The sequence below is a fragment of the Capsicum annuum genome, chromosome 3 (genome assembly GCF_002878395.1).
Source record: "Capsicum annuum cultivar UCD-10X-F1 chromosome 3, UCD10Xv1.1, whole genome shotgun sequence".
Lineage (NCBI taxonomy): Eukaryota > Viridiplantae > Streptophyta > Magnoliopsida > Solanales > Solanaceae > Capsicum > Capsicum annuum.
The window spans coordinates 162,618,671-162,637,920 of NC_061113.1; the positions used below are offsets into that span (position 1 = coordinate 162,618,671).

Sequence of the window (19,250 nt, forward strand, 5' to 3'; positions counted from 1 at the left end):
GATAATAATTTGATGAAAATACTAGAAAGAGACTGTATTACTACACAAGATACTTACGAACTGAATCTTGACTTAATATCTGAAACTGAAACTGATGCATGAACTGAGCTGAATTCATAATTTAATTGGACACAAAAACATTACCTCTTGGAATGTACATACGTATAAGACTTGGACAGTAGGACTAGCTAGAAAATTCTGAATCTATAGGAGCTTTTCTTCTTGCTTGCTAAACTAGATTACAGGCTATAAGGACTGGATCATACTACTACCCATACTCAAATAGAGTATTTCTTCAGCACTTTTCTATAAAATTCTTGGGCATGCTTTGAACAAGACATTTGACTAAGTAATTACAACATTGATATAATGCTATAGCATGGAATATAATTACATAACTCATAAACTAGGATAGGATTGCTAGGTCGTAGGCAACGCAACTTTTTACTTTCAAGCTTAGCATCTCTTCTCAAATGCTCTCTCAACTATACTATTCCCCTTAACTACCATACTCATTCGATTAAACTTATAATTCTCATATTGGTACTGCGAAATCTTTCAACTAAGGTCTAAACTAAACTAAGTTCTCTCACCAAGATCAAGCCTAACACTAAATCACAAGATACAACATGCCAAACCACAATACTAGTCTAAACCATAAGGTTCAATATTCTATATCTTCTTAGAGCTCACACCCTAAGCATAACATGCCTGACCACTTCAATGACTAATTTAGAACTCTTGATATGGATTCATTAGTGTATATTACATTCATCATCTTACACCCAACATGACATTCAAGCCTATCATTAAAAATCACATATAACTTTAAGGCAAATACCCCTAACGGCGTACTTTGCATATACTCTAAACCTTTATCAACAACAATTTTCTTGCACTATTCTTAAAAACATACACAATTTCTAACTCACCATGACATGTACCAAAGACTTGGCCTCAATCTTACTTCATACTTTAGCCTTAGATAGAAAAGCATAAATAATCTTTCTTAATGAGGGCCATCAACTCTCTCACATCTAAACCATTGCTTATCCACTATCATCACCACTATCTTAACATAGGAAGAGGTCACCGAAGGGCTAACACATATGAAACAGAAGCACAAAAACTACAATACATAACATTAACACTTATCTTTGTCCTGAGGAATAAAATATCAAAGGCATGGATTTATTAAAGAAATCTAAGCTGAGGAAATGCATGATATAATGTGAACTTCACTAATATCATGAGTTTAAAAACTGGTCATACTCTAAAACATGAGTTTATACTTATCATGAGCTATTCAACATAAAAATGGAGTTCATAGATTCATAAGAGATAACTCGAATCATAGAGTGAAGCTATTATATGCTTGCTAGAAGCTGAGAATGGGCTTAAGCATTCACGATGGGTATAAGCATAGGCATGTGGGATAGATTTATCACGCAAGTGATGGATTTGGTATTGTAATGACTGAAATCCAAGGAATACTCTAGTGTAAGAAGGGATCACTATCTTATCATAACTTATTATTGACATGTATCATAATTTAATTCTCAAAAATTGGTTTAGTTCTTCACTAACCATCTCCCCCTTAGGTCAAAGCTGGTATTCTAAGTATGATGGTCTACTTCATATCCTCGAGATTAAGCCATAATTTTATCATTCTATTATCTACACATAAATGCTACACTCACAAGAATAAACTAATTTCGAACTTACCAACTTCATTCTTGAACAACCCATCCATATGCCATCCTTAACTTTCTAGCTTCAGTAATTATCATCAAAGACTTACACTCTTATTTGCAACCATACCTACATCTCTAATCATATAATCATAACCTACCAAGATCACACCTCTATTCTTATATTTTTTTTTCCAAACCATGAGAATAATAATCATACTAAAAAGGCTCAACATCTTCAATCATAACTCCTTAACTTAGCTATCAAGAACATCATAAATTATCTAACTAGCCTTTCTCTACCTAGAAACTCAACGTTACTACTAACCCACAATATGCAATAATCCTCAAAAAATAATACATCCCTATAGCACCTTGGGCATACCCCTACACCATACTTAATTACGAATACATGATCTTACACTCTTGCATACACTATTCAGGCCTACTATATCACCTCCATATAACTTGCATCAACAACCGAACCATCAACTATTCAAACTTAATGTCTAGAGCTAAACATATAGTTTACAACCCAATCTCATAGACAATTTTCACTTCAAAACTATAGAACATAGCATTAAGAAAAACTAGTACACAATGACAATCGATCATAATCATATGGCCTATCTTATTCATAATCTGTTAACACATTCTCCTTCTTCACATCATTACTATTTACCCATCTTCACACCTAAATTACTTTCATAGCTCTATAATTTCAAATAAACTTCCTCTTGCAATCTCATGAAAGCCTAAATTAATAATACTTAACCACCAAGTACTTCCATCAAAACCTATACTTTCCTAGCATAACAAATACTATCAATAACTCTTTTCATACTTCAAGCAAACAACAATCCACCTTAACTAATAATCTCCTTCTCTAACTTTCACTAAACTAACAAACAAGGATATATCACTTCATTACTAACTCTATCATATGCAAAAAGAAGATTCGGCTATACATACACTCAATGAATTTACCTTACCACCTTTCTTGTGACTACACTTTTAAACCCAAACTTCCAACCAATACAAGAACAACAAGATAAACAACAAGTTGCTAGTAAATCAAAATAGGCCTCACATGGCTTCACTAGAATTTGGTTTTGTGTTTTGATTAAGAATATTTTATGAATAACAAAACAACTATGCTAATGAATCGAAATAGGTCTCACACGGCTTCACTAGACTTTGATTTTTCACAAACATAATGATAACAAGATTATATAATACAAGATATAGAAACTTGACACACAATATTCAATGATGTAAGAATACACCTTAATCTATCTTAATTGAATAACTCGTAAGAACTAGGGCATAACTTTAAATTTGAGGGATTTATAACACACTAAAAGGATCCTCTCAAGCCGCTTTGTAACTTCTGAAACTTTCGCTAGCAAATATAAGAGCATTATCTGGAGAAGAATTGGAACTTGTTGATCATGTTGTCTCAAGAATAATACATAGATAAGGAAGTATAGAATATCATTATGGATTCTGAGGAGAAATTTAAAAGCATATCTGACTTGGGCTTAGTGCATGATTTCTACAGGCCTGATAAAGCACTTCAATTTTTGGAACTCAAAAGTACGAATAGGATACTTTTATAGCTCTCTTACAATTCCATAACTATCTATGGAGAATTAAGCTCAACTATTTCTGATACCTTAGAAATAAGGCAAAGATGGCCTAACTAGGGTAAGATGAGAATCTGTATAACTCATAAGAAACTAAACAAAAAGTATAAATCTATAGAAATCTATGGAAAATAACTCTTTTTTGAATATGATAGATACAAAACTAAATTTACAAGAATACAACTCTACTTTTACAACCAAAACTGAGATGGAATACATCAACTTCTATTGACTATCTATGAAGCCTCTACACGTACTGACTGTAGGTAGCTGGGTCATGACTCCCGACTATCCCAACTCAATATAGCTGGATAAAGAAAATACAACACTTTTAGAACTGTATAACTAACTCAAGCCCTTGAATCAAAAGGACTCATCACCTGCTGACTGGATCTGAAGATGTACACTATACCTTCTACCTACATTTCGAGAAAACATAGCCCACATAAAAATATGTGGGTCAGTACTATGGAAATGTACCGATCATATGGGGGTGAAATGAATATACAAAATGATATCTTAATATCATCACACTTTATAAAATTATGCATGCTATTATAAATGACTCACTTAACTTGAATTAAAATCATCATAACCATAAGAGAGTAAAATATATTGGGTGAAACATGTGAGTCGTCATAATAAATCTCAATTCACTTCCATCTCGATTCCAAATCAGCAAAGCAATCAAATCTCATAAAAATTCTCTTTGGAATATATGTTCATTAAATCTTTCAAAAATAATGACTTTCTCAAACTCAGTCTTTCAAACAAATATATTTTCATCTTAGATAGAAGAATAATAATTTTCATATTAGATAGGAGAATACACACACACATTAAGAGTCTCTTACAACCGACATAAACCATATGAGCTACATCGAGTCCAACGTCTAACCCATGTTGGGAAGAGCTTTCCTATCCTTGCCATTGGAGTAGGACCTTAAATCATCAATCCAAACACTAGTGATCACTATATAAATAAGCCTCAGGCTCACAACCTACGGAGGCATGTAGTTCTAGGGAAGTACCAATCCTGCTATACCTCTCACTCGGTGCTAAAGACTATTCCCAGACGTAGCTCAGATGTTTTCAAAAGAAAATCTATAAATAAACAATTCAATAATTCACAATGGGAACCATCATGCTACCCTTTTTATAATAATCAATAAAAGTGGATTTCTTTCTCATCTCGGATTCAAATCAACCCCTTTTTACGACCATAAGGTCAAAGCTTCATTATCATCTCAATTCATTCAAACACAAAGTGTTTATAACACATGATTTCTCAAAAAAATGATAATCTCAATTAGAGTTCAAAACTCATGTCTCAACATCATATGAAAATTTATCAAGGTTCAAGCTTTACATCATAACATATATAAATTCCTTCAAAATCTAGAAATTTAGCCATAAGGCACAAAATATCATCACTCTCATATAATTTAACTTCTAAAATATCAAAAACATCATAATCTAATGATAATCAATATAGGATATAAATTCATGCTTTAAAATCATAGTAAAATATATAAAATCCATAGATTCATAAAAGAAAGTATTTTTGGGAACAAGAACGAAAGGGTGTTCTTGTTAAAAAAAACTCCACAAACCTTAAACTTGAAGCTTTGAATGAACTCTTGACCTTGGGACTCTATTCCTGAAAATAATGAGTGTTTCTTGTAGCCCTCGGAATGGGGATTCCGAATCTTGAAGATTTATTGAAAACTCATGGTTGAATCTTAAGATATTTGAATTTTTAGGTTGAAACCCTAATGAATGTTCTTGGTGATTTTGAGAGAAATTAAACTTATTTAGGTGTTATGGGAGTTTAATCTCGTGTTATAGACATATATAGGGGTGTTTTTGGCACTTTGAAATGAGGTATGCGGCGCACAACCCATGGAAGACCTTAAGGTGTACGTCACATACCTTATGGTAGACATTTAAGTATGCCTCGCACTCCCAATTGCACATATTTGATTGGGCGGTGCATTGCCCATCGCACACGCTTACTGCCTCTCACAAAAATGGGCATAACTCTTCGCTCGAGTATTAGATTTTTAATAAATTGGTCTCGTTGGAAAGCGAATTCAATTATCTACAATTTTATAGGTCTTGGGATGAAAATTTCTATGTTTTTTAAGAGATATACACATTTGATGTTGACCCTTGTAGAATCGAATGTCTAACTTTGGATGAATCAATTGGTGTTAGCTCAACTTTGTTCTAGGTCATTGCTATGAACATTTTTCACCTCTAAACTACTTCACAAAATAGGATAATTATCATTGAACTTGTATTCATGTGAGAATCACTTGGATTGGAGCTTAGACGCGCAGGAACGAAGGTTAGAATTCTAGCACAAAAATACGGGGTATTACAAATGTTGATATCATTGTGGATTGTATATTATTGGTATCGGAACTTTGGTTAGGTAGTACCCCATGCCTAAGTGACACAGTACATCATGCGACTCATTTTATTGAGTTTCACATACAACATACTAGTTTATGTTATAGTCGTATTAAGACAATGTGAAATGGTTGATGTTCTAGTGTACATAAAACTCAATCGTTAGAGTCATAAGAATTCTATACGAGTCATATAAATGTCTATCATAAGGTTAGTATCGTAGGTTCTCTAAGTTTCTATCCTAGTTACGAGTGGGGGGCTACAAGTAGTATTATGATGTTACTAGTCATAGGTTTAGACTCGTATGTTGACCAGTGTATACCAAGTTGATCCTGCAAGGCTTACTAGTTATGAGGATGACTTTTACCTTCACCATATGAGTCGTATAGTTGACTCGTGAAGACTGGTGATCAATTTTTGTAGTATTCAATTATAGGGCCTTTTGGTCTTTTCCCCTCTATTAACTCCCAACTCATGACTTATAATCTAAAAAGGAGCATTATTTTCCTCCACTTTCAATCAAAAAACAAAACTTTTCTCCTCCCATCTTTAAGATCATAAAGATTAGGGTTTCTCTCACCAAGTCATCTTTCAATTCTCAAAGTTAATGCTTTCACAAGTCAAATAATTCCAAGTATGTGGGGTTTTATGAACAAGGATAATATTCCATCCTTATGCCCAAAAAGCATGATCTTAAGATTGAATTTGCATGTTTTATACAAGGGTTCATCCCTAAAATTCTCATATATTGAGGCGTATCATTATCTTGAGATTTTAAGGCTAGGGATGCTTAAAATTTTCATATATTTAGTTTTGAGCTATAGGATTGATATTGTGATTTTGGATTCATCACTTTGATGTGGATTCTAATGAAAGATTTCTATGTAGGTGTTGAGCCTGCTATTTTGTTAAAAATTCTATGAAAGAAAGTAAGAGTTTTATGTATATACAAATCTTTATTTTACTCAATTCCAAGGTGAGTTACTTACGGTTAGAATGCATTACCTGATATTTTTTATGTATATACAAATCTTGTTTTAATTATGCATTCACCCCTCATACTCAGTATATTCCAGAAGTACTGACCTACATATAAGTCTATATGCCACATTGTCATATAATGAAGGTTTTAGTACTCGTTTCTAATGGAATGATTGATCACGGGCATTATCACCTGCATCCTGACTTTTGGTGATTCCTTATATTTAGAGGACCCATCTTATAAGACACTTGTTCATTTATTAAAGTACTTTATTCATTTGATTTTCCTGTAAGTTTAGGTCAGCTTGGGTCTGTCCTAGTGGATCTCTAGTTAGCATAGCGGCTTTTCAGTCTGTGTATGTTTTAAGTTCAAGGAGTTTGTTGAAGTTTTCCAAAGTTAAAGATTTATAGAAAGCCTTGGAAATTGTTTACCTTCCATTTCTATATATGATAGCTAACTTTTCGTTTGAGTTTTAAGCTGAATGAATAGCATGGGTTAGCTTAAGGCTATTCCTAGTCTTAATCAATGTGTGATGTCTTGGGGGTACTTCTGGGGTGTTAGAAACTTGGTATCAGAGCCTAAGATTTGTAGAGTCTTTGGGAGTCAAACAAGTTGTGTTACGTAGAGTCTTTATCATGAATGTGAAGTGCGCCATATTTATCAGCAAAAAGATATGGAATGAGTTAGGAATCATCATTTATTTCATGATATATTGTGCTTACAGTTGTCTGTATTTTTCTTAACTCATGCTTTTATGTGATAGAATATGCCTCCTTGCTAAGTCGATGCACACAAAAATGGTGATCAACCACCCCTGCAAACCGACCCTCTAAATGAGACTGTGTCTCGTGCTGAATTTTAGGATTCCTATAAAGAATTGTCCCAAGATATGAATGCCAATGTTTAGGGAAACTAACAAACAGTTGTCCTACTTTAGTGAAATGGTAACTTAGCTGTATCTAGAATTTGGGACTTTATAATGATGAATCCACCCCAGTTCTATGATTCAATAGTGGATGAGGATCCTAAACACTTTATTGATGAGGTTAGAAAGATTACTTAAATAATGCATATTACTAAAGATAAGAGTGTAGAGCTGGCATCCTATAGGCTGAAGGATGTCGCTTATGATTGTGTCACTATATGGAAGGATGGTAGGGGTAAGAATGCAGCTCTAATGAGTTAGATGGTATTTCAGAATGCTTTTCTGGACATGTTCTTTCCTTGTAAGATGAGGAAGGCTCAAGTGGAGGATTTCATGAACTTCAGGTAGGGCTCTATAACAGTGAAGGAGTACTGGCTTAAGTTCACTCAGTTCACTAAATATACCCTAGAGTTGTTATTTGACTCTAGGGCTCGTATGAGTAAGTTTGTTACTTGGGTGTCTGATTTGGTGGTTAAGCAGAGTAGGAATACCATCCTAATTAGGGATATGGATATTTCATGGTTTATGACTCATGCTCAACAGATTGAGGAAGAAAATTTTAAGGAAAAAGAGAAGATAAACATAAGTGTTAGGATTGGACAGTTTGAGTATAGTCAGCCAATTTCTGGAGGAGGAAGCTATTCACAGTTTCAGGGTCATTCATCATTGCCTGTACCATCTTCATCCATTTCCCATGCACCTAGGACTTGGAAAGTCCTGTGAGGAAGAACTTCAAATTCTAGGTCTCAAAACAGTGTAGTCGGGAGGCACAATTACCTGACATGTGCAAAGTGTGGCAGGACCCATCCTAGTGAGTATTTAATATTCAAAGAGAGTTACTATGGTTTCATCAAGTTGGTCCACAGGAACAAGAAGTGTTTGTATGCTATGCAGGGAGGAAAAAATGCTCATTCTCAGACTCAGGCTACTAATTCAGCAGCTCAACGAGGCCACCCAGTTCCTCTAGAGGGCGCATCATCCAGTACCAATGGCTATTAGCACCAAAATCACTTTTATGCTTTATCATCCCGTTAAAAGTATGAGACTTCTCCAAATGTTTTCATTATATGCTTCATACCTTTTACTTTGATGTGTATATGTTGTTAGACCTGGGATTAAATATCTCTTATGTGCCACCATTAGTTGCTAAAAAATTTAGGGTAGGTCCTGAAAATCTCTCTAAGCCCTTCATAATTTTTACCCTAGGAGGTGAGTCAGTTGTTGCTAGGCGAGTCTATAGAAAGTGTCCTATTACTGTCTTCCATAAGATCACACTAGCAAGCCTAATAGAGTTAGATATGGTGAATTTTAATGTTATTCTAGGCATGGAATGGCTCCATTCATGCTATCCATCAATATATTATCGTACCATTGTAGTGAAGTTTCAATTTCCTAATGAGGTAGTTTTTGAGTGGGAGGGTAATTCTATGTCTCCCATAGGTCGTTTCATCTTTTATCTTAAAGCCAGAAAGTTAATAGAAAAAAAGTGTATCTATCATTTAGTTTAAGTCAAAGATACTAAGTCTGAAGTCCCGACAGTTCGATCAGTCCAGGTAGTAAATGATTTTTTTGAGGTTTTCCCTGAAGATTTGCCTGGGGCACCTCCAGATAGTGAAATAAAATTTGGTATTTATCTTCTTCATGATACTCAGTACATCTCCATCCCTCCATATCGTATAGATTTATCCAAAATTAAAGAGTTAAATAAGCAGCTTAAGGACCTCTTACATTAAGGTTTCATCAGACCCAGTATTTCTTCGCAGGGTGCTCCAGTCCTTTTTGTTCGCAAGAAAGATGGTACTCTTAGAAAGTGTATATATTATAAACAACTAAACAAGGTTACCATATAGAAAAATTATCCCATTCCTAGAATCGATGATTTATTTAATCAGCTTCAGGGTTCCCGGTGGTTTTCTAAGATTGACCTTAGATCGAGATACCATCAGTTCAAAGTCAGGGAGCATGAACTTATGAAAACAACTTTCCAAAAAAGGTATAACTATTTTTAGTTTATGTTTATGTCATTTGGACTGACAAATTCCCATGAAACTTTTATGTATTTGATGAACAAGGTCTTCAAGCAGTTCTTGGATATATTTGTTATTGTCTTTATAGATGACATACTAGTGTATTCTAGGAGTAAGGAGGAACTTGAAAACCATTTGAGAATAGTACTGTAGACCCTCAAGGATCGTTAACTGTAAGATCCCACAAAATCTTGCATCGAAAATCAGCTCATTAAGCTCCTTAAAGCTCTTTAGAAGGTCCAACACTTAGTATCATTTTAAGCCTCCAAACTTCGTGGATTTATTTCACGACCTTCCTGACCTTCATTTTTTAATTTTCAAGTTGGTTGCAATGGGGAAAGGCAATATTACATCTCGGGTGCAATGGCGCCGCCCTGCTAGTCCCCTGGTCCAACCAGGGCGCTGCCCTGGCCACAGCCTTTTGCCTAATTTTTCAGCATTTCACCTCCGTGTCTTGAGGGGCAAATGATCAATTTATACCCATATATATACTCTCCAACATGGGATTTAGCCCCAATTGAAGCAAAATATACTAGTTTCTCTAAATTTTTCTCAAGAACAAGACCTAGAGTTTCTAATCCAAGACTCAAATCATCAAGGTTTCAGCGTTAATCTTCCAAGAATCATGAACTAAGATATGTGTTGTGTTGATTTATACATTCTTTTCATCTATACAGCTCAAGAACCCTATTTTAAATTATGAATCATGATGTTATGTTGTGGGTTGAATTATGTTCATGTTATTGTTGTTGTATGATTCCCAAGTTGGAATCTTTATGTGTATTTGAAAAACTATGTTAGCATATGAGTTGAAATCCATGAATTGGGTGGTTTATGATTTGTAATTTGATGATTTTACCTATGCCTTAAGTTGTGCATGTAAGGTGTTTGACAAAATGCCTAAAGGAATAGAAATTATTCCTTATAACTAAATTGTGATCCAAATGATAAATCCATGTGTTACCTTTATTATCAAAATGACTTCTATGATATTGTTGTGCATTATGGATGTTTCAAGGAATACTTATGAGGCTAATTGATGAAATTATGATATGTTGATATGTATTTCAAATCATGTACAAGATTATGATAACCATGTACTTCATGAAATCCCCAACTTATTGTATTATGGATTATTGATGTTGGTCATGTATTCAAGAAAGTCATGCTTTGTCATTTTCCTTCTATCGAGTCCTGGGGGTACTTGTACCTGAAAAATATAGTCGTATGCCTAGAGTCATTGTCATGTTTTCACGATATCCTCAGTCAAGCCATGATCCATAGAACTCAGTCAGTCATGTGACTCAGGAAATCTCAGTAATTTAGTAATCTCAGTAGTATTCCGTCAGTCAACGAAACTCCATGAATTCATTTTAATTCAATTTAGTTAATCATGTTTAGTGTCTATTCAGATGGGAGTAGAAATTAGCATTGAGTGAACCCAAGGATAGGAACACACACTGTCAGATAAGGGTATGATTCTTAGAAGCAATCCTTGTATTCCAGAACTATATAGCCAACATAGGTTGAGACATCAACACTATCAGATAAGGGTTGATGAGATGGATAAACATAATCAGATGAGGGTCCCACCATTCTCTTTTGGGGACACTATCAGATAAGGGTCACCGAGAGATTGTCCTTACCAGTGGCGTGGTATTAACACCCTTCTAATTAGGGTTGTAGATTTGACCCTAACTCAACTATATTGCATCATTTAGGGCATGTCAGTTAGATGACTACTTTCCACAGTCTTAACATCAGTATCAGTAATAGAACTTAGATAGTTCTATAGAATCAAGACTGTCAAATACAGTCAACTCAGAATAGTATGGAACTCAGCTAGTTCCATCAGTATCAGGACTGTTGGATATAGTCACTCAGTTATCAGTCATATTATATTATCAGTAAACTCATGTTCTTAGTATTCAGACTCAGTAATCATGTTATCATGATATCAGTTATTGTTATTATGTATTTATACATGTATTCTCTTGTTCAAGATTAATCAGTCAGTATTGTTCATATATATGAACCCCATGCATTCAGCATACCTCGCATTAATACCAGTACATCCAATCGGACTGATGCATTCGCACTATAGTGTTTTACTCTATACCATAGGTTCAGAAGCACGTGCTCTAGAGCATCAGTAGCATCCTAGTTTCAACAGTCAGAGTTAGCAGTGAGTCCTTATCCTTCGAGGACATGATTATTATTTTATCATTTCAGTACTTAGTTTATTTTAGTAGTTAGATTTAGTTGGGAACGTGTCCCATCAAATCCTTATTTAGATAGTTCAGTTTTAGAGGTTTTTTAGACTACAGTATGTTCAGACATTGTTTCAGTTTTGGTATTGTGATACCACATTATTTAAGACATTGATTTATCAATTTTATAGATTTGAACCTTATGGCCTATCAGCCATATTATTCCGTATTTATATAATTTATTATGCAGTTTTTCGGTACAGATATCAGTCATGGGTTAGCTAGTGGTCCTTTGGGATTGCTAGCACCGTGTAGCATTCTGGGTACTAGATTCAGGGCATTACAAAATTGGTATCAGAGCCTAAGGTTTAATAGAGTCCTAGGAAGTCTGAAAGCCGCATCTAGTAGAGTCTTGTACATAGGTGTGTTGCATGCCACATTTATATGCAGGAAGCTATAAGATATTTTTGGAATAGTTTCCTATCTTTCATTATTTATGTAATGCCAGTGAGCATAATCTCAAGTTAATCTCTCAGTCTAATATTTTTCTCCTCCATTTACAGAATATGCCTCCTAAGAAGAGAACTAGAAATAAGTCATCCCCTCAGCCCGAAGATCATTTGGGTGAACATGTTTCTCATGATGAATTCAAAGATGTATTTACTACTCTTGCTTAGTTAGATACTGAATAGAATAAATGACCAGTTGTCGTACCGGCCAACCCAGTTTCCAATTCAGCTGCAGCCAAGATTTGGTACTTCACCCGAATGAATTCTCTATCCTTTATGGGGTCTAAGTCAGATGAGGACCCTCAGGAATTCATTGATCAAGTTTAGAAGATTACAGACATCATGGGGGTTACTCCTAGTGAGAGTGCTGAGCTAGCTGTATATCAGTTGTAGGATGTTACTCACACTTGGTTCAAATAGTGAAAGTCAGAGAGGTCAGATGATGTAGGTCCTATTGAGTGGGAGAAGTTTGTCATTGCATTCTTAGATAGATTCTTTCCCCAAGACTCTGCGCTGCTCAAAGTTAACAGAAGCCTTATACAGATGTGCACAGGAAAGATATCGAGTTCGAGATTGGTGATTATGTTTATCTAAAGATCTCTCCCATGAAGGGAGTGAAGAGATTCGGCAAGAAGGGAAAGCTTAGTCCCCGATATGTCGTCCCTTTGAAGATTCTCAGTTGTTTTGGCAAGGTAGCTTATGAGCTTGAGTTGCCTTCAGATCTAGCTTCAGTTCATCCATTCTTCCATGTCTCTTTTATCAAGGAGTGCATAGGTGACCCAGCAGCTGCAGTCCCTATTTAGAGCATACATGTTCAGAATAGCCTCTCTTATGAAAATATTCTAGTCGAAATCCTTAACTATCAGACTCATAGACCGAGGAACAAAGAAGTCCCTCTAGTCAAAGTTCTTTGGCAAAACTAGTCCATTAAAGGAGATACTTGGGAAGCAGAAATAGACATGCGTACCAAGTACCCTCACCTCTTCTCCAATAATGCCGATCAAGCTCAAGGTAATAGGTCTCCTTAAGCTTATTCAGTTTCATGTTCAGAATTCCATTATAAAACTCGGTACTAAGTACCATTGCATATTTAGTCATCAATTCATGTATCAATTAAGTTATATAATCATGCATCAGATATTCATTCTCATTATAAGAAACTCAGATCATTAGAATACTCAGTCATGCATTCATGAATCAGTTACTCATGCATCAGATATGTATGTTCAGCATGATATATATTAGCCTATCAGTCATGTTAGTCATGAAAATCATGTTTCAATCGTTCATGTTCAGTATGTGTTTTATCTTATCGTTTTTCCCCTCTCAGTCATAATATTCCCATAGGGCAGATATTGTAAGATACCGTAAAATCTTGCATCGAAAATCAGCTCATTAATCTCCCTAAAGCTCTTTAGAAAGTCCAACACTTAGAAAATTTTAGCTAAATGTTCAACACATAATCTCATTTTAATCCTCCAAACTTCAGGAATTTATTTCACGACCTTCCCGACCTTCATTTTTTTAATTTTCAAGTTGCGTTGCGATGAGGCAAGGCAAGAGTATATCTCGAGTAAATTTTGGAATTTTGGGAATAGCATAAGGGCTATTTGGTATGCCAAACCAATAGCTAAAGGCTTTGATGAGGCATCACCCAGGTTAGACCATGGGTTTAAGCAAGGTGCCGCCCTGCTAGTCCCCTGGTCCAACCAGGGCACCGCCCTAGCCACAACCTTTTGCCCAGTTTTTCAGCATTTCACCTCCATGTCTTGAGGGGCAAAATGATCAATTTCCACCCATATACATACTCTCTAACATGGGATTTAGCCCCAATTAAATCAAAATATACTAGTTTCTCTCAATTTTCCTCAAGAACAAGACCTAGGATTTCTAATCCAAGACTCAAATCATCAAGGTTTCACCGTTAATCTTCAAAGAATCACAAACTAAGGTATGTGTTGTGTTGATTTATGGATTCTTTTCAACCATAAATCTTAAGAACCCTATTTTAAATTATGAATCATGATGTTACGTTGTGGGTTGAATTATGTTCATGTGATTGTTGTTGTATGATTCCCACATTGGAATCTTTATTTATATTTACAAAACTACGTTAGCATATGAGTTGAAATACATAAATTGAGTGGTTTATGATTTGTAATTTGATGATTCCACCTATGCCTTAAGTTTTGCATGTAAGGTGTTTGACAAAATGCCTAAAGGGATAGAAATTATACCTTAAAGCTAAATTGTGATCTAAACGACAAATGCATGTGTTACCTTTACTATCAAAATGACTTCTATGATATTGTTGTGAATTATGGATGTTTGAAGGAATACTTATGAGGCTAATTGATGAAATTATGATATGTTGCTATGTATTTTCATTCATGTACAAGATTATGATAGCCATATACTTCATAAAATCCCCAACTTATTGTATTATGGATTGTTGATATTGGTCATGTATTCAAGAAAATCATGATTTATCAGTTTCCTTCTATCGAGTCCTGGAGGTACTTGTACTCGAAAAATATAGTTATGTGCCTAGAGCCAATGTCATGTTTTCATGATATCATCGGTCAAGCCATGATCCATAGAACTCAGCCAATCATGTGAGTCAAGAAAGCTCAACAATTTAGTAATCTCAATAGTATTCTGTCAGTAACAGAAATCCATGAATTCAGTTTAGTTTAGTCCAGTTAATCATATTCAGGGTCTATTCAGATGGAAGTAGGAATTAGCACCAAGTGAACCCAAGAATGGGAACACATACTGTCAGATGAGGGTGTGAGTCTTAGAAGCAATCCTTGCATTCCAGAACTATGTAGCCAGCACAGGTTGAGACATCAACACTATCAGATGAGGGTTGATGAGGCAGATAAACACTATTAGATGAGGGTCCCACCATTTTTTTAGAGACAGTGTCAAATGAGGGTCACCCACTGATTTTTCTTATCAGTGGCGCGATATTGACACCCTTCTAGTTGGGGTTACAGATTGGACCCCAAGTCAGCTATATTGCATTATTTGGGGCATGTCGATTAGATGACTACTTTCCACAATCTTAATATCAGTCTCAGTAATAGAACTCAGATAGTTTTATAGAATCAGGACTGTCAGATATAGTCAACTCAGAACAGTACGAAACTCAGCTAGTTCCATCAGTAGCAGGGCTTTCAAATATAGTCACTCAGTTATCATTCAAGTTATGTTATCAGTAAATTTATGTTATTAGTATTCAAACTCAGTAATCATGTTATCACAATCTCATTTATAGTTATTATGTATTCATGCATGTATTCGTACGTTCATGATTAGTCAATCAGTATTGTTCATACATATGAGCCCCATGCATTTATCCTACCTCACATTCATACCGGTACATTCAATCGTACTGATGCATTTGTACTATGGTGTTTTACTCTATACCATAGGTTTAGAAGTGCGCACTCCATAGCATTAGTAGTATCCTAATTTTAGCAGTCAGAGTTAGAGGTGAGTCATCATCCTTCGAGGACATGATTATTATTTTATCATTTTAGTACTTAGTTTATGTTAGTAGTTGGAGTTAGTTTGGGATGTTTCATATTAACTCCTTATTTAGACAGTTCAGTTTTAGAGGCTTTTTAGACTATAGTATATTCAAACATTGTTTTAATTTTTGTATTGTGATACCACATTATTTCAGACATTGATTTATCAATTTTACAAATTTGAACCTTATGGCCTATCATCCTTATTATTCCGTATTTACTTGATTTATTATGCAGTGTTCAGGTATAGATATCAGTTATGGGTTAGCTAATGGTCCTTTGAGATTGTTAGCACCGTGTAGCATTTTGGGTACCAGATTTGGGGCGTTACATAAATTATACGCGATGTTTGGTAAATATGAATTTTTGTTGGAATCTGTTACATTATTGGGGCATGCCATTTCAGTGGATAATATTCATGTAGATCCTTAGAAGACTAACATAGTCAAAAACTGGCCTAGACCCATCACTCTATCCAATATTTGGAGTTTTTTGGGTTTGGCATGGTATTATAGAAGATTTGTTGAAGGGTTCTCCTCTATAGTTGCTCTTTTGACTAAGTTGACCTAAAAGAAAGTGATGCTTATATAGTCTAATATGTGTGAGAAGAGTTTCCAAGAGTTAAAGGATACATTGACTTCGGCTCCAGTGTTAGCTTTACCGAAAGGGTTAAATGGATTTGTGGTGTATTATGATGCTTCTAGAGTTGGGTGAGGTAGTGTGTTGATGCAAAATGGGAAATTGATAGCTTATGACTCCAGGAAACTTAAGGATCACAAAAAGAATTACCCAACTCATGACTTCGAGTTAGCTGTTGTGGTATTCGCCTTAACGATTTGGAGACACTACCTCTATGGTGTGTGTGTTAATATTATAACTAACCATAAGATTCTCCAGTATATATTTTCTCAGTAGGATATGAATCTTCGACAAAAAAGGTGGTTAGAGTTATTAAAATACTATGACATGAATGTACTCTATCATTCGTGTAAGGCCAATATGGTGGTGATACACTTAGTAGGCTATCTATGGATAATATATCAGATGTGAAAAAGGTAGAATGAGAATTGGCCAAAGTTGTCCATAGATTAGCCCGTTTGGAGTACGTTTACTCGATGCTGATGATACAGGAGTAGTAGGTCAGAACGGTTTGAAATCATCTTTTGTGGTAGAAGTGATGGAGAAATAGCAAAATAATCCCATACTTAGCAAAATATTAGAAGCAATCCTGCAGGGGAAGGTTGAGGTTTTCTCCCAAGGGGGAGAGGTGTACTTCGCTATCAAGGAAGGTTTTGTGTTCCAAATATATATGGGTTGAGGGAAAGGATACTAGCCGGGATCATAGTTTGAGCTATTCCATTCATCCAGGTGCTACAAAGATGTATCGTGGCTCATGGGAAATCTATATAAATATATAACTATTTAAATACAAATTTAAAATAAAATTACAATTAATATTATCATTGCCAAAAAAAGGCTTTCAGTCACAAGTTTCATACAAAAATAACTTTAGGTCATAATTTTGAATTCAGAAAAAAATTCTAATCATAGGACACCAATCATAATTGTGCTCGACGACTTTTCATATTTTGAAAACAATAAATAATAGCATTATTACTTACAGTTGCAAATATCTTAGGCTCTACATAGTAAACTAAACAACCATTTAAAAATTCATCACCCATGTTATCACGGAGTTTATTTTTTACGTAGTTCATGAAAGAGAAAGATCGTTCCATAGAAGCAGTAGCAATAGGAAAAATGAGAGCCAACTTAATAAGAAAATAAACAAGAGGCCAGGTCTGATGCAATTCCGATTCAACCAATAATTTAGCAATATCAGTAATTCCCTTTATATTGAAAAATCTTTTATCAGAACCTCGAACATATGCTATGAAATTATCAAGCTGACAACTGAGATCTCGAAGTTTACTGCTATCAAACTCGTTTGGATAATATTCAGCCAATCTCATTATTTTTTTCTTATGAAAATTACCAAATGACTTAGATGGATGTAAACAAGTCATACCAAGAAGTAAGTCAGTACTCACAACGTCGAAATGACTATTAAGCTCCTGAAGTAGCAAATCAATAACAACACAAAATCTTTCAACCCAAAAATGATGAGAATATGTAAAATCAAGAGCTCTACATTTCAACTTACCAGGAATTTAGTGAGCATTCATTTTTGGAATTGCTATCTTATATTTATCACAAAAAGAAAAGACATCATCTACTAATGATCTCCATCTACTATCTCTCATCCTTTGCAACTCTTGCTTTGCAGTGTTGAGCAGTTCCAGAGTATTGATAATATCTTGATCCATCTTTTGTAATGAGGAGTTCAAATGATTTGTTATCATTAGAACTTTCATTATCAAGTTGAGAATAAAAATGAAATGAAACCTTTTAATCGTATTCTCAAGAGTTTCAGTTGTAAGTCTGTCAAGATAATTTGGGCATTCACGTGAAGCAAATTCAAGCACATAAAGAATTGATGAAAATATGTCAATGAAGTTCTCTAATGTCTTACATTGAGAACCCCAATGAGTGTCACATGGCCATTGAAGTCCACGTTGTTGATTTAGTCCTCGTCTTGTGTTCACTTCACCATAAATGATCAACTCCTCTAACTTTGCATCTTGATGTTTTCTGAGCAAATCCCTGGGCTTATAAGATGTTCCAACAATATTCAACACATTAGTAACTAAACAAAAAAAATCATCCATATCTGAATTCTTCTTTACAAGAGCCACGGGTGTCAGCTGTAACAGGTGAGCAAAACAATGAGTAAAATAAGCAGATGGAGTATCACATAAAATTAAAGTCTTAAGACCATTTAGTTCTCCTTGCATGTTACTTGCACCATCATAACCTTATCCACGGATTTAGGACGAACTTAGTAAGTGATCTAAAAGAAAAGAATAGATTTACTCCTTCAATGATCATGCAGATGTATCACTAACATGGACAACACCAACAAATCGCTCTATCACTTCACCTTTTTTGTCAACGTATCGCAAAACAAGGGTCATTTTCTCCTTATGTGATATATCTTTTGATTCATCAACTAGTATCTCGAAATAATCACCATCTAAGTCTTCCATGATAACCTTGATTGTTTCTTTTGCATAAGTATAAACAATATCTTTTTGAATTTTTGGACAACACATCATTTCTTTTTTAGGGCATTTTCTAAAATAATGCTCCCAACATCTTCATCAATGTTTTCATACCATTGCAAAAGCTCAAGAAATATACCTCTATTTGTAGATGATACACTCTCATTATGACCACAAAATTACAATT

The 19,250-nt window shown here is 34.8% G+C and overlaps 1 protein-coding gene across 1 annotated transcript; it reads right to left on the minus strand.

Moving 5' to 3' along the window:
• Positions 1–18,112: 18,112 nt before the first annotated feature.
• On the minus strand, positions 18,113–19,048 carry LOC107865282. Its single transcript, XM_016711581.2, has 2 exons — positions 18,908–19,048; positions 18,113–18,706 (listed from the first exon to the last, which is right to left on the minus strand). Exons 1-2 carry the CDS (start codon positions 19,046–19,048, stop codon positions 18,113–18,115), a joined length of 735 nt encoding a protein of 244 aa, XP_016567067.2.
• Positions 19,049–19,250: the final 202 nt, after the last annotated feature.